Here is a 16,929-nt window from a genome sequence, read left to right as displayed (position 1 = left end):
TCTTTTTTTCTTTTCGCCATCTTCTTTGTCGAAGGGTTAGCTTTGAGCTAATGACCGAGCAGACTGATTCAAAAGGAGGCGTTTACCTGTTTTACCTAGCAACGGCCAACGTAGGCCAGTATCATTTTATTAAAATAATGGACAATTGCTCCTGCAGCCCTGAACAGGACATGAGCAGTGAAAAATTGATGGATGGATTAAAACAAATGAGAATAGGCCTCCCGGGTGGTGCAGTGGTCTAGAGCACTGCATCGCAGTGCTAGCTGCGCCACCAGAGTCTCTGGGTTCGCGCCCAGGCTCTGTCGCAGCCGGCTGCGACCGGGAGGTCCGTGGGGCGACGCACAATTGGCTTAGCGTCGTCCGGGTTAGGGAGGGTTTGGCCGGTAGGGATATCCTTGTCTCATCGCGCTCCAGCGACTCCTGTGGCGGGCCGGGTGCAGTGCGCGTTAACTGAGGGGGGCGGGTGCACGGTGTTTCCTCCGACACATTGGTGAGGCTGGCTTCCGGGTTGGAGGCGCGCAGTGTTAAGAAGCAGTGCGGCTTGGTAGGGTTGTGCTTCGGAGGACGCATGGCTTTCGACCTTTGTCTCTCCCGAGCCCGTATGGGAGTTGTAGCGATGAGACAAGATAGTAATTACTAGCGATTGGATACCACGAAAATTGGAGAGAAAAGGGGATAAAAAAAGTTAAAAAATGTGAGAATATTTTGTTTTATCTGCGAGCCAGATGCAATCATCAAAAGAGCCACACCTGGCTCGGGAGCCATAGGTTCCCGACCCCTGATCTACACTGTGAAATCAATAAGGGATCATAGCTTTCACCTGGATTCACCTGGTCCATCTATGTCATGGGAAGAGCACTCATGTTTTGTACACTCAGTGTATATTACACTGCTAATTAATTTGGCAGGCAGCAATGTTGTATTTCACACTAGAAACTCTGAATTCAATATACTGTATATGATTCATCAAGCCCTTCTCTGCCAAGGCAGAGTTTGAGGAAGATGTAAGTACGCATTTCACCTGTTCTACTCAGCGCATGGGATAAATACATTGATTCGATTTTCTGATAGAATATATTTGTTGCCATCTTGAGGCCTTTTCTACCTCTTTCAGGGCCGTGCCAATTAAATAAATATGTGAATGTCATGCAACTTCAGACCTTCTAACACCAATATAGCTTTTGTTGAGCAAGCAAATATCGCCATCAAGTTGACATACATCAATTCACTTTTACTCATTTACATTATTTCTACTATAATATAAAGCTCCATAATGAATATCTTAATACTGCACTATGGATACCATTATATACCCTTATAGAAGTCATAAAATGACTAAGCCTAGTTCATACCCTTCGTGTGCAACACAAGAACGCTTCACAAAATGCTGATCCTGCGTTCTTGTGTAGAGTGTTTTTTGTGTAGCTGCTTGTAGTTATTTCTTGTGTACGTATGTAGGGTATAAACTACGCTTTAGTCCCATGTCATCAAATGAATACCTAAATTAAAATGAACAATTATGAAAGATACAATATTAATCAAAATCTGCAATACAAATGGTTTATTAAAACATCCATTAAAAAGTATGTAAGTGATTGAAAAATAAAATACATAGTTCCTCAAAGCCCAAAAGGTTTAGCACCACTTTCCTAATCGTAAGAGTAGAAGCTGCTGTCGGCCTACCCTCCTTGTAATTCTTTAATTTAGGCTAAATATCTACATCAAATGTAGAGGCTGCAATGGACGTGGATCAATGATTACAATAGGGAGATGGCATCAGATGTACAGCACATCTAAATTGGTTGGGCTTCTTAGCTTATCTTCCTAATCACAGGAGAAGCTGTAGATGTCTGAATGACATTTAGAAGCTCACATTCCTAGTTACAGGAGTGGGAGCTAATAAGGGATCAAAAGACCCAGATGGAATTTTGGTGTTGAGTAGCCTATAGTGGATCTTCCTTAAGGAGTATAAACTAATGGTAAGCTAGTCCACTGACAGCCTGGTTCAAATAGAGCAGCATTAGGGGACTCAAAATGAAAACAGAAATGAACAACAAAAATAAAAATGTTGTATTGAGGCCAGTTGTGGTGTTCTCCTCAGATGTAGCCTGGCAAAAGCAACTGACATGGGCTGCACGTCATCCAGGCTATCCATCAGACGACCCAGAGGACTTGCAGGTGACCAAGCGTTTCCAGGCCTTCTGGACTCCCCAGAAGAAGCCCCGGATGCCTTTCCTCAACTTGGATAATTTAACTGGCAAGAAGATGAAAATATGTAAGAATTTCAGATGGACAATTGTCTGATAAAACAATAATTTATTACTTCTTTATATATAATTGTCCCATAAGAACATTTCCCCCCAGGAACACTCACTCATAGGTGGAGAATCCACAGCAATGTACATCTCTGGCTTGTCTGTAGTGTCTGTAAGGACAATCCTCATCTTGGACTGTGATCAGAATTCAAAGATGCACAATTAAACATCAATTTCACTTCCTTTACATATTCCTATAATTATAATTACTGGTGCCGATATCAAAAAGCACAACCAATGACCATTCAAGAGTAATCTGAGCTTGTCTTACCTTTCTGCCGGTGGCATAATGCACCACCTCAGATTCCGCATCCTCCACATCATCACTGCATGACTCTTCAAGATCTGAGGTCTCGCGGTCATATGGGTTGGGCACTGAGGGTTTCAAGATGGCCAGTAGCTTGTGGGAAACAATGTCAGAGACAAAGGAAAGCATCTCCTGATCCTCAAATAAATCGTCAATTTTCAAGGAGCGTTTCAAACGCTTGACCTTCCCAAGGTCAGTGTAGATGGCATCTGCCAGCTTCGATGTCATCTTAGAATTAAAACTTTTTTGCTGGCTTCCCATTTCCTCAATCAGATATTTGGCCACCTCATCATCGAACAATCGGATCAGCTCAGTCACCAGATCACTGATCTGGATGCGCTGATGTTTGTTGGTCCTTTTTGGAAAACGGCATATCTTCTTGACAAGCTTCATCAGGACTTCTTCTAATATAAGCTCCCTAATGAAGCTGCTGGAACCGGATGTCACTTGATCCACAGTGGACCTCTCCGGCTGTTCAATCTCAGTCTTGATGCTGCTCTGCTCAGCTTTCTTATTCAAAGATTGACGGGTTGTCATTTCATTAAACAAGGCTGTCAATTCTTTCAAGTTGAGTGTAGATTCCAGATTTTTGGTGCCTTGAAGTTTGGATGGTGCATCCATAATTCCGTTCGTGACAAGACAGACAATGTCCTTGTGCAGCTTGGGTGCCTTGTGGCACAGTATCTTCTGTAGGGCTTCCTCTGTGCCATAGCGTTGCATCAACTTTCTATGCACCGACAGCACCAACTGAAAGATGTCTGTTGCCTTCAGGCAGACATTTGCTTCCCTCCACCTGTTAGTCACCCTCACCCACAGAGCACTGGACAGCTTGTTGGTCACATCCTCAACTAGGGTCCAGCTGGCCAGTTTATCCTGGGTCCGAGGAACAATCAGAGCGCGCAGCCGGACAATGATATCCATCACCGCCTCTACGTGAACAATAATATACACCGGTTGGGATGCCTTCACCTCAGCCGAGCCACATCGGCTCTTAACCGTGACCTTGTCCTGGTCTGTCCTTAGGCAGATGTCTGAGGAGAGCGGCCGGACAGAGACTTTGGGTACGATTGAACCCAGACGGTTGACTTCCCTGGTGACTGCACTCGCAATGGCTGTTGTCATCTCCCCGCTGCCGCGCCTCAAAGCTCGCCTCAGAGCATCAGGAGAGCCCACGTGCTCCTCCAGCTCTCTGCAGAGGGCACTTACAATCCTTGCACTTGAGGGGCGGGAGTACGGCGTCTTGAGATCCTTGGTCATTTCCAATGCTGAGGTAACGTCTGGGGAATCGGACAGGTCCCGAAGGACAGAAACCACCATGTCCATTGCCACATCAGAGAGAGTGGTGGTTGGGGATGACACAGGTGATGCAAAGTCCTCTGAGGGAAGTTCATACCCATGAAGCAGCTTGGTGATCAGGTCTACAACCACCTCTGGTGTGGAATGTAGACTGGGAGAGTCGTTGGCGGAGGTCTCAATCATACAGGATTCAATTTCACTCAAAGCCCTTCTGACCATGATGTTTGTCTCAGAGTCATCGGGTACATGGTTCTCTTTGAGAGGTTTGATACCTGCCTCACACAGCTCTTTCACATGGATGTTGTCGGAAGACATCACTGCTTCTTGAATAGTAGGTTGTTGATTGGCTATGGTTGTAGCTATGATTGTTCTTACCATCAGAGGACAAAGCTTCGCAATCAGTTCATACTGTGGCTTAAAGCTCTCAGAGCGGCTGTCGTTCATGGGTAACTCAGGGATGTCAAGGCCCTGAAATAGCATCTTCCGTATCAGTTTGCCCACTACACCCTCCAGCAGGCAATTAGTAGGGCTCGGGGTCTCATTCCCTCTGTCACTGGTGCTGGAAGGTAACTCTTGCTTCTTGTGAAGGCCATGAATGGCCTCACTTTGCGCAATACAACCCTCAACAGGCAACTCCTCCACTGCAATCGTGTGCACAACCACATTGACATCGTTGGTGTGGGGTCCAATCAAAAGCTTCTTATAGGTTGGGTCTGTGACATATTGTAAAACACCCCCGCCTGTCTTTAAGTTCTGAGCTTTATCTCCAAATGTCCTATCCAGGAGACACAATACTGACTCAGATAGTGGGTCAGTGAACTCCTGGAGCTCTAGGCTGCTCTCAACTTCAAAGGGGCTGAGGCTGCAGCTGATCTGGGAGCTGTAATAAGAAGCCTGCAGCTCTCTCTTGGACTCCAATGTGTCATGCAGCTTTGGATATAAGGCATCTGCAATGGAGTCTGTGAGCCGCTCATCCAAATTAACAGAGAAAATATTATTCAGGCTTTTGTTGGAAGCCTCCTCTTTGGTTTTCCTCAGGATGTCCCGCACAGCTTCCCTTGGGGCAGAACCAGAAGTGCAAGCATGTCCATTGGATGGTGTCTGGGTGCCAGTAAGGGATTCCTTGATCAAGAAACTCTGGAGTTCAGTGGCCACTTCCTTACACATCTCCCTTCTGATCTTCAGAACAGCAGGTGTCAGTGTAGCCTTCTCTGAGGTCAAAGGTGTCAGAACTCTGGTCAAAGTTGAGGGGCATCTGAGATGATCACCCAGACCCTCTAAGTCATCAGAGCAGGACACCTTGGCAACTTGAAATAAAACCGAACTAATAAGGTTCTGAGCCACAGCAGATGATTTTGCTGATGCTGCCTGGAGTGTCTCTAAACTAACCTGCTTGGAGGCAGCCATCTTTGTTGTTGCCCTGGTAATGATGTTACTCACAGGCTTGATGGAGTAGCTCATAAACTGGGATCTCAGGCTTTCAAAGACTCCCTTCACTCTTTCTGCCTTCAGGTCTTTGTCAGTGGCAAATACACACGACTGAACAGCATGGAGAGATACAGGGAGAGGAAAGCCCAAGGGTGAAGCCACATCTGTGATATGGATGGAGGACTCTGAGGGTGTCCCATCAAGGCGCCTCTGCAGCAACTTTATCATCTCCAGGACTCTGGCATTGTCCTGTGGTGAGATGGAGCACTCTCCTGAGAGGTTCTCACTGTCTAGTGTGTTCTGGATTCCAAGCAGTGTTGTGCTGAGTATCCTCCTGTCATGGGGAAGCACTCCCCTCAGTGCAGAAGAGGACCGACTCTGTGGTGCTGGTGTGCTGCATGGTGTTGATGCACCAGAGACGTCACTTCCACTGTCATCATCTTTTTTGGTCCTCATTATAATAAGGATTTCGTCAATGATCTCATCACTGTAGACTTCTAAGTCCTCTGTGATAACATGGGCCGTTGGGGTGGCAATACTCAGAGTACGACCCCCAAGAAGTTTGAAGGACGTCTCCGACCCACTGCCAAGAGGGCCAACAGACACACATTGCAGTGTTTCGCTGGATGATGAAGAACAACTGGAGGAGAGATCAAGCAGCTCCTCGTCCAAAGTCGGAGAGGAGGAAAAAATTCCCTCCATTTTCAGGACAGAGATAACATCCGCAAGTGTTGAATCTACAAGGTCCTCACCTAATGGGCTACTCCTTAAGTGGCTGACAAACACCCTTGTAGGAGAATGGGAGACTGTGGTGGGAGATGGAGAGCCCTTCTCACCAATCACACTTGACCGCGCCTCCACAATTGCTAAAGACTGGGAGATGACGGAACATACAAGTCCGCCAGCCCGCTCAATAATGGAGGGGAGGGAAACATCCAAAGGGGCTGGAGGTGTCACACTCCCTCCTTGGCCATTTCTATCTTGGCTGAGGCAGATCGACGAGACCTCAGTAGCATATTGATTCTCCCGCTTAGGGCTCCTGCTAGAGTCAGGTCCAGGAACAGTTGAAATAGAGCTCACAGCCAGGGAGCAAGGAATGTCACTCCTTCTGTCTAAAAGCTTGATAGAGCATGAGGAGGGGCGGCTGCTGGAGGGGAGGTTGGTGTTGGTCTCTTCGCTGGAGAGTAAGGAGGAGAAAGGGGCCAAGGTCAGTTTGACAGGGATGACATGCCCACGACCTACCACAGCAGATAAAGTTCCAGAGTAGTCAGTGGCAGTAGGTGGTTTAGCAGATTGTAATTTAGCAAGTAGTGGTTTAGCAGATTGTAGTTTAGCAGGTGGTGGTTTAGCAGATTGTGGTTTAGCAGGTGGTGGTTTAGCAGATTGTGGTTTAGCAGATCGTAGTTTAGCAGGTGGTGGTTTAGTAGGTGGTGGTTTAGCAGATGGTGGTTTAGCAGATGGTGGTTTAGCAGATGGTGGTTTAGCAGGTGACGGTTTAGCAGGTGACGGTTTATCAGATGGTGGTTTAGCAGGTGATGGTTTAGCAGGTGGCGGTTTGGCAGATTGGGGCCTGGTAGAACGTGGCCAAGTAGCCAGGAGGTTCTTAGTAGAGATCTGACTGGAGGAAGAGTGTGCTCGTTCCTCACTGGACAGAGAACTGCTGCTACAACAAGTTTTGACTGGTTCTTCAATGGAGATTGGGGAGGACTTACTGTCAGGACTCTGAGTGAGACAGATCACATTGACTTTGGAGAGTAGGGAGGTACAGCTGACAGAGCCCTGGGTTGAATCTTCGTTGGTGTCTTTGCTGATGGAGAGCATACTCTCTGCATCACTTTCTGAAGCTCTCAGCCTTATAAGGTCAACCAAGGCAGGGATCAGGATGCTATTTACCTCCTCCAATACTGAGCTAGTTATGTGCCCAATCATGAGCAGCAAGTCCCTAACAGTAATCTGTATTAATGAAAACAGAAAGGTACATCAACGGAATTGATTAAGATTTACAGTATGTTGGAAATCAAAACACATGTTAATCCATATCCAAAATATTTTTAAAGTAAATATAACAAGTATACCTTTCATTTTTTGTTGTTGCAATTATTCTATATCAAATGTGTGGTCTCCATTGTTGCAACTTAATCATCTTCCTCATCTAGACTTTTTACATTTACCAAAGTGGCAAACGCATATTACATCATATCATCCAAATACAGTGGCAAGACAAAGTATATGAACCCTATTGGAATTATCTGAATTTCTGCATGAATTGGTCATAAAATTAGATTTAATCTTCATCTAAGTCACAACAACAGATTAACACATTCTGCTTAAACCAATAACACACAAATTATTGTATTTCTCTTGTCTCTACTGAATACATCATTTAAACATTCAGTGTAAGTTGAAAAAAGTATGTGAACCCCGAGGCTAATGACTTCTCCAAAAGCTAATTGGAGTCAGCTAACCTGGAGTACAATCATTGAGACGAGATTGGAGATGTTGGTTAGAGCTGCCTGCCCTAAAAAAACTCACAAAATTTGAGTTTGCTATTCACAAGAAGCATTGTCTGATGTGAACCATGCCTCAAACAAAAGAGATCTCAGAAGACCCAAGATTAAGAATTGTTGACTTGCATAAAGCTGGAAAGGGTTACAAAAGTATCTCTAAAAGCCTTGATGTTCATCACTCCACGGTTACACAAACTGTAGATAAATGTAGAAAGTTCAGCGCTGTTCCTACTCTCCCTAGGAGTGGCCGTCCTGCAAAGATGACTGCAAGAGCACAGCGCAGAATGCTCAATGAGGTTAAGCAGAATCTTAGAGTGTTAGCTGAAGACTTAAAGAAATCTCTGGAACATCCTAACATCTCTGTTGACGAGTCTACGATACGTAAAACACTAAACAAGAATGGTGTTCATGGGAGGACACCATGGAAGAAGCCACCGACTGTCCAAATAAAAACATTGCTGCACGTTTGAAGTTTGCAAAAGAGCATCTGGATGTTCCACAGCGCTACTGGCAAAATATTCTGTGGAGAGATGAAACTAAAATTTTGTTGTTTGAAAGGAACACACAACACTGTGTGGAGAAAACAAAAGCACAGCACACCAATATCAAAACCTCATCCCAACTGTAAAGTATGGTGAAGGGAGCATCATATCATGGTTTGGAGCTGCTTTGCTGCCTCGGGGTCTGGACAGCTAGCTATCATCAATGGAAAAATGTATTGCCAAGTTAATCAAGACATTTTGTTGGAGAATTTAAGGTTGTTCGCCAATTGAAGCTCAACAGAAGTTGGGTGATGCAACAGGACAACGACCCAAAACACCGAAGTAAATAAACAACAGAATGGCTACAACAGAAGAAAATATGCCTTCTGTAGTGGCCCAGTCAGAGTACTGACCTCAACCCGATTGAGATGCCGTGGCAGGGCCTCAAGAGAGAGCTTCACACCAGACATCCCAAGAATATTGCTAAACTGAAACAGTTTTGTAAAGAGGAATGGTATAAAATTCCTCCTGACCGTTGCGCAGGTCTGATCTGCAAATACAGAAAACGTTGAGGTTATTGCTGCCAAAGTAGGGTCAACCATTTATTAAAACCAAGGGTTCACATAAACTCAGCAAAAAAAGAAACGTCCTCTCACTGTCAACTATATTTATTTTCAGCAAACTTAACTTCTTCTTAATAGGGGGGGGCGCTGTTTTCACTTTGGGGAAAAATCGTGCCCAAATTAAACGGCTTCGTACTCTGTTCTAGATCCTACAATATACATATTATTATTACTATTGGATAGAAAACACTCTGAAGTTTCTAAAACTGTTTGAATTATATCTGTGAGTAAAACAGAAATCATTTGGCAGCAAACTTCCAGACAGGAAGTGAACATTCTGAAAAAGGGGCTCTGTGTCAGGGCCTGCCTATTCAACTGGCTTATATTTATGGATCTGTATGCACTTCATACGCCTTCCACTAGATGTCAACAGGCAGTAGAAGGTTGAATGGGTGTCTAGCTTGATGTGAGGCCGAATGAGAGCTTTTGGAGTAACAGGTCCGCTCTTTTGTCAGTAGTCAGCTGTGCACAAGGGAACCTCACATTGTCTTCTGAAATGCGTTCGGTTTACACGACGAAATGCTCCGGCTCTGATTTTATTGGATACATATGAGAAAAACATCATAAAGTAGGATTTTTCAACCGAGTTTGACCAGTTTATTCAACGTTTATTGGGACTTTTGGAATTTTTCGTTCCAGGCGCAAACATTTCTTGGACACGTGAGCTCCACATGGCTAGCCAAAGTTGCTAATTCGACAGAAGAAATGGACATTCTAAAAACAAACAACGATTTATTCTGGAACAAGGACTCCTTGCACAACATTCTGATGGAAGAACATCAAAAGTAAGACAATATTTATGATGTTATTTCGTATTTTATGTTGGCTCCAACAAGGTGGAGAATTGTAGGGCGCTGTCTCACAATATTGCATGCTGTATGTTGTACTAAAGTTATTTTAAAAAATCTAACACAGCGGTTGCATTAAGGACCAGTGTATCTTTCATTTGCTGTACAACATGTATTTTTCATAAATGTTTTATGATGAGTATTTATGTATTTCACATTGCTCTCTGTAATTATTCTGGCTGTTTGGTGCTATTTGTGATGGTGGCTGCAATGTAAAACTACAATTTATACCTCAAATATGCACATTTTCGAACAAAACATAAATGTATTGTATAACATGATGTTATAAGACTGTCATCTGATGAAGTTGTTCAAGGTTAGTGATTAATTTTATCTCTATTTGTGGGTTTTGTGAAAGCTACCTATGCGGTGGAAACATGGTGAAAACATGGCGTTGTGTGTTTGGCTATTGTGGTGAGCTAATATGAATACATAGTGTTTTTGCTGTAAAACATTTTAAAAATCGGAAATGATGGCTGGATTCACAAGATGTTTATCTTTCATTTGCTGTATTGTACTTCTGATTTCATGAAATTATATATGTGTAAATAATTGTATGAGCATACAAGATTGAACAACTGAGACATAAACTGAATATGTGGCTAACAGAAATGGAATAATGTGTCCCTGAACAAAGGGGGGGTTCAAAATCAAAAGTAACAGTCAGTATCTGGTGTGGCCACCAGCTGCATTAAGTACTGCAGTGCATCTCCTCCTCATGGACTGCACCAGATTTGCCAGTTCTTGCTGTGAGATGTTACCCCACTCTTCCACCAAGGCACCTGCAAGTTCCAGGACATTTCTGGAGGGGATGGCCCTAGCCCTCACCCGCCGATCCAACAGGTCCCAGACGTGCTCAATGGGATTGAGATACGAGCTCTTCGCTGGCCATGGCAGAACACGGACATTCTTGTCTTGCAGGAAATCTCGCACAGGACGAGCAGTATGGCTTGTGGCATTGTCATGCTGGAGGGTCATGTCAGGATAAGCCTGCAGGAAGGGTACCACATGAGGGAGGAGGTTTTCTTCCCTGTAACGCACAGCGTTGACACTGCCTGGAATAACAACAAGCTCAGTCCGATAATGCAGTGACACACCGCCCAAGGCAATGACAGACCCTCCACCTCCAAATCGATCCCGCTCCAGAGTACAGGCATCGGTGTAACGCTCATTCCTTCGACGATAAACGCGAATCCGACCATCAACCCTGGTGAAACAAAACCATGACTCGTCAGTGAAGAGCACTTTTTGACAGTCCTGTCTGGTCCAGCGATGGTTGGTTTGTGCCCATTGGCGACGTTGTTGCCGGTTTCCTTACAACAGGCCTACAAGCCCTCAGTCCAGCCTCTCTCAGCCTATTGCGGACAGTCTGAGCACTGATGGAGGGGTTGTGCGTTCCTGGTGTAACTCGGGCAGTTGTTGTTGCCATCCTGTACCTGTCCCGCAGGTGTGATGTTTGGATGTACCAATCCTGTGGAGGTGTTGTTACACGAGGTCTGCCACTGCGAGGACGATCACCTGTCCGTCTTGTCTCCCTGTAGCGCTGTCTTAGGCATCTCACAGTACAGACATTGCAATGTATTGCCCTGGCCACATCTGCAGTCCTCATGCCTACTTACAGCATGCCTAAGGCACGTTCACACAAATGAGCAGGGACCCTGGACATTTTTCTTTTGGTGTTTTTCAGAGTCAGTAGAAAGGCCTCTTTAGTTTCCTAAGTTTTCATAACTGTGACCTTAATTGCCTATCGTCTGTAAGCTGTTAGTGTCTTAACGACCGTTCCACAAATGCATGTTCATTCATTGTTTATGGTTCATTGAACAAGCATGGGAAACAGTGTTTATACCCTTTACAATGAAGATCTGTGAAGTTATTTGGATTTATACGAATTATCTTTGAAAGACAGGGTCCTAAAAAAGGGAGGTTTATTTTTTTGCTGAGTGTACTTTTTCCACCCTGCACTGTGAATGTTTACACGGTGTGTTCAATAAAGACATGAAAAAGTAAAATTATTTGTGTGTTATTAGTTTAAGCAGACTGTGTTTGTCTATTGTTGTGACTTAGATGAAGATCAGATAACATTTTATGACCAATTTACACAGAAGTCCAGGTAATTCCAAAGGGTTCACATACTTTTTCTTGCAACTGTACTTGGATATGGATTTCCCAGGAGATGGGAGACAGGGAAGCAGTAATATGTCTACAGCCCCCAAAGAGTGAAAGCTGGGAACATGTTCATGACCAAAATGACCTACCACTGACGGGCTAGCTGAATGTGGTGAGCAGGTCGTCACAGTCGACAAGGTTCCAGAGTGATCAGAGTCACTGCTAGGTCTTTCAGTTGGTGGTCTGGCATAACGTGGTCTGGCAGTATGTAGCCTAGCAACCTCGAGGTTCTTAGTCGAGATCTGACTGGAAAGAGTGTCCATCGAGGAGGTGGAGTGTTTGAAGGGAGAGTCCATTACCAGAGGTGTGTGTGTCTCCATGCCCAGGGGTCTCCAATCTCCCATCTGGCTACCAGGCTAAGAGAGACGGGTGAGAGAGAGAGGCAAATGGATGAAGATACCAACAGAAACACTGAGGTCCTACTGCTGCTTAAGCAACTATGAGTTGATATCAGCCCTAGGAGTGCCGCTGTTCCATCCTTACCTGTCCAATCACCGACCAGCGGATTCGGCGCGCCAGGCGCAGCTCCCTGCACACTTCTCTTTCCAGCTCCTCAAGCCTGCGGCGTCGTTTCACATCCCAAGCCAGTTCGGCCAAGTGAAGGTTCTTCCCCTCTTCCATTTCACTCTGAAACCTTCACATACAAGGGAACATCAAACATGATTTACCTTCATTTTCCTACAACTCAAACTGTCCACCATATCTATTTCTTAAGTTATTGCTAGATAGGAGGTCAACGTGATTCCACACCTTTGCTTATGTTTTTTTAACAAATTTGGGTAAAAGATTCTAATAACACTCACGTGTTCTTGAAGTAGTTTCTACCCTTGGCAATGAGCCATTCTCTAATATCCGTCAGTGAGATGTGGGAAGGAACCTCCCCTTGCTGCTGCAAGACTAGGAACTGCTTCAAAAGATTTTTCTGACAGAGAGAGAGAGAGATTCATTTGCACCCTTGCCCTCCACAAGTTTTTCCTGGTGTTGTCACGTGATCAGAAAACCCTTTCCCGATCCATGAGCGACAGCAAGTTACATACACAGTTGAAATAAAACGCATGGAAAGGTGTGTCTTACAATATAGCTTTTGTGTTTTTATAATTGTGCATCTAGAAAGTAGACCACTCTAACCTGCTGGGCACAGCACTGCTTCTCCCACAGCAACTGAACTGACTTGATGTAGCTACTGTAGCGATTGTACTCTTTACACGTACACAGCACCTGAAAGGGAGGAGCCACAAAAGAGCCATTTTTAGAGGAAGTTCATGTGTACAAACACCCAATCCCAAATCTACCTCTAACCTCTACCCCAATATTGATTGATTTTGCCTTTATTTAACCAGGTAAGACATTAAGAACACATTCTCTTTTACAACCTGCACTAACAATGACCATATGCACTTGTAGATTTGGATTTGTGTAAACTAAGCAAAATGGCAAACATTTCACCTAGCCATCATATTGCTTACACCTGTCCAATTTTCTCAGTTCCATATAAGTGTCACTTTAAGATTTTGGAAAGAAAAAGGAGGTTTGCCATGCCTTCTCATTTGAGGTGATGAGGCCTTGCTTCACCAGCCGCTTCTTCCTTTCCGGATGGCGGAAAAAACTCTTCAGGTGTTTGTCGTGGAGGCAGTTATAACTAACATCCATGACTCTCATGTTGGGGTCCAACAGGTCAAACCCGGGGGTCTCCTGATGGAGCTGTGGATTGTGTTTTAACAAACCTCAATGTCAGGGCAATGGATACTACAGTGGGAATGGTTGTGGAATTAGGACTGGAAATGGGAAGGAAGTCATTAAAAATATATAATTAGGTAACATTTCATTTGAAAGAAATTGAGGATCTCAGATCATTTGGAATGTCATACTATCACACTAACCTTCTCCCCCAGTTTTCCTCTGAAGAATACAGGGAATGTCCTCTCTGGGGCTTCCTGTAACCCCTACAAATACAGAGACAATCATGACAAAACTTTTTAGACGTGGGGTTTTGATAGTAGACCCCATCCCTGTCACTTGGTTTGCAATAATTCCCCCTTTTGCCAATTCACTTTGCATGAAAAATGTTGAATCAAGCTCATATCTAAAACAAATTTGTTTGATCCATTTACATTGTTAAACTATTCTTAAAGTAGTCAACTAGCCGTAGGCCTACATGATGACTGATTCTGTAGGCTACATATTCATCTCATAGACTTTCATCATCCATCTTTAGAATTATACAAATGTGAAGCGATATTAATATGAAGAACGAACAGAGCATTATCCTAGGCCTACTCACATTTTCTTCTTCTTTGCCCGCACTTTTTGACATAGTAGGCATATTGACTAATATTGTAAACAAGTGATGTCATAACGGAAACTTGATTAAACTGCGTCTCCAGAAAAGGTAGGCCCTATGCCCCCCAAACGTCCGCTATCTGATAGACCTATGTTGTTGTACTGATATAAACACTATGAAAGGATATTGTAGCCTTAACCTATTGATATAGTCTACAGGCTTATTTATGGTGTGCCCGCTCCATAAAGCGCAGCTCCAGTTGTGCCTGGGCTTGCTGCAACAGGTGCAGTCTGTTGCCAAGCCTTCCACAGAATCATACCTCAACCCTAAAATGTGATCCACATGTATTCGATTTCGAAACTGTCAAGTTATTTGCAGTGATGGATTTAAAGCATTATCACGACTAACAGGCTGACTACACCAAATGAATTTAGAAATCTATATTATTCAATTATTGCACCCACACTGCTTGGGCGCGCCAACGAGCGTCTGCATAGCAAAGGGCTAAAATAGAAGTCAGTTCTATTTCTGATGCAGATCGCACTGCAAGTCCTGCCTCTCCCATCTCCTCATTGGTTTATAGAAGCAGGTACCCACGTGCCATCTCCTCATTGGTTATACCCAAGTGGGTGACTGAAAAACGAACGAGGTCAGTGGCGGTAACGCACCTAATTTATGAAAGTTGCCAATCGCAATATAAAATCAAGAGAAGAAAAAGCCTGGAAGGAGGAGAGATGACTAGAAACGATTCGGTTGACCGTTTTGTGTGTGAATTAATTGGTGGAGTAGAGGACCTTGGTTCACATAGGGTCATGTCTGGCGAGTCAGTGGACACGTTTCCTGCCTCTATTGTATTGTGTTTTGGAGAAAATGGGGGCCGTATTAGCAGTAACTGCAAAAGGTTACTGTGAAACCAAGGTAAATGGCAGTAACTGAACTTAGTGCTTTTTAGCTTGGTTTCAACCTGCCCTTGGCTGCAGTTACTGCGTTTTACCTTGGTATCATATCATTTTATTCTGATAGTGATGCAATCGAACCTGTATGACACTGACTGACAGCTACACACACATACATTGCTAATCTAGGGATACAACACCATGGCACAGCATTCCCAGGGGGAAATGATGGTTGAACTTGCTCTGAAACGCCGATATCCAGACACTGGTAAGAACTAGCTAGCTAAGTAGATCCGACATCAAAATTAATTAGCTAGCTAGTAAGCTAAGCTAGCTAGCGAGCATAGACTAACAATGCAACCTGCTCTCATCAGATATCTGCAATTGATACTAACGTCAATTAGCCATATAATGACTTATATTCTGAAATTTCATCTGATGTCTTCTTTGAATCAGTACACCATACACACGATTTCTAGCCAGTGACAGCCACCTAGCTAAAACTGACGCGCCCCTACCAAAAGGTCAAAACCTACCTAGCTAGCATTAGCATGAAGCAATAGATTTGTGCTATATGTTCCCATAAGAGTTTATAGCAGTTTATACTAGCTTCAATCTTTATACAGCAGTTTATACTAGCTTCAATCTATTATACCTATAATTAATATAATCCTTGTAGTTGTATTCTGACATTCAATGGGTTATTTGAATCTGTAACGTTACACCACACACACGATCTCTAGCCAGCTGACGGTCAGTTGGACGTGCACCCCATACTGAATTGTCAAAAGCCACGCACACTCGTTTTCCGGATGAGCGCGCAAACAGCATTGCTAGCTCATTAATAATATATCTACTCACATGTTCAGGGTTTCTGGTTTTATTTTATATTCCAGTATTGCGTGACTGTCCTGGTCAGGAAAGTTAAAATCCCAAATTGTATCCATCCCCTTTGTTGGTGGCATATGTTATTAGTACAACAAGCGTTGACATGCCAAACGTGTGCTCAATGTGTCTGCTTCAGTGGCATCTTTACATGAATGCGGAAAAAACTGTTTTGCATGACTTCCACCAATCCCTGTGGTCTAGATGATTAGTATCTATGCGGATCAAAATTGCCATGTGAGGGTGTATTAGGACAGTACAACCACGTCAATACTAGGTTTTATTCCTGTCAATGTCCATCCATGCAATTTTTTTGTATTTGTAAATAAAAATGAATATGTAAGAGCCTTTTTGGGAGCAGGGGATTTACACATAACCTCAGACATGCACCCTTTTCCATACATTTTTCAGTGTAATCAATACAAAAACTGTCTACAGTCAATCATTTCAAGGCTAGGCCTATAGCGATAGAAATTGACTTACTTTTCGGGCCTCGTCGCTGTCCATGCTACAGGTCTAGTCTACGTTGGTCTCCAAAATGAGCCGGTAAAACATCGTACTTCATCTGAGGTTGCTACTGAATATTAAACTGGCTTAGAAATAAGAATGAAGAGAAATTCAAAACTACAATTGAAATTATTGCGTCACAATACCAGGCAGCCGTTGACAGTGTACCCATGAGTTTACCAGTCAATTTCCAGGGTTAGAGTTCCAAGCCCATTCTATTCATTCTTATTTCTGTGAGCCCAGGCCTACCCCCATTATGGTGTAATTTGCAGTCCACATCATTAAGCATAAATCATAGACCACAGACGCTGAGACGCACTATTTAGCTGAAAATATATAGATTTTACCCTTTGGTGTAAACTATACAGTACCAGTCAGAAGTTTGGAT

General features: G+C 43.8%; 1 protein-coding gene across 2 annotated transcripts; it reads right to left on the bottom strand.

Moving 5' to 3' along the window:
- Positions 1 to 1,534: 1,534 nt before the first annotated feature.
- Positions 1,535 to 16,701, bottom strand: LOC129848107 (mucin-17-like). 2 transcript variants are annotated; one of them, XM_055915568.1, is made up of 10 exons: positions 16,518 to 16,701; positions 13,853 to 13,915; positions 13,512 to 13,673; positions 13,101 to 13,190; positions 12,776 to 12,894; positions 12,456 to 12,606; positions 12,062 to 12,328; positions 2,587 to 7,299; positions 2,375 to 2,450; positions 1,535 to 2,254 (listed from the first exon to the last, which is right to left on the bottom strand). In XM_055915568.1, exons 1-10 carry the CDS (start codon positions 16,539 to 16,541, stop codon positions 2,148 to 2,150), a joined length of 5,772 nt encoding a protein of 1,923 aa, XP_055771543.1. In that variant the 5' UTR covers positions 16,542 to 16,701; the 3' UTR covers positions 1,535 to 2,147. The 2 variants fall into 2 exon arrangements, with proteins under 2 accessions (XP_055771543.1, XP_055771544.1); XM_055915569.1 differs by lacking the exon at positions 16,518 to 16,701 and adding an exon at positions 16,011 to 16,395.
- Between the last annotated feature and the right edge of the window lie 228 nt (positions 16,702 to 16,929).

The sequence above is a fragment of the Salvelinus fontinalis genome, unplaced genomic scaffold (genome assembly GCF_029448725.1).
Source record: "Salvelinus fontinalis isolate EN_2023a unplaced genomic scaffold, ASM2944872v1 scaffold_0987, whole genome shotgun sequence".
In the NCBI taxonomy this organism is placed as follows: Eukaryota; Metazoa; Chordata; class Actinopteri; order Salmoniformes; family Salmonidae; genus Salvelinus; species Salvelinus fontinalis.
The sequence above is the reverse complement of the archived record's forward strand: the minus strand, read 5'-3'. Positions and strand labels throughout refer to the sequence as shown.

Coding starts and splice junctions, on each gene's coding strand:
- LOC129848107 (XM_055915568.1), bottom strand. CDS start 16,541: ATGGACAGCGACGAGGCCCGAAAA. Junction 12,895..13,100: donor AGCAGTGCTGTGCCCAGCAG/GTTAGAGTGGTC, acceptor TCTCTCTGTCAG/AAAAATCTTTTGAAGCAGTT. Junction 2,451..2,586: donor ATTATGCCACCGGCAGAAAG/GTAAGACAAGCT, acceptor TTCTGATCACAG/TCCAAGATGAGGATTGTCCT.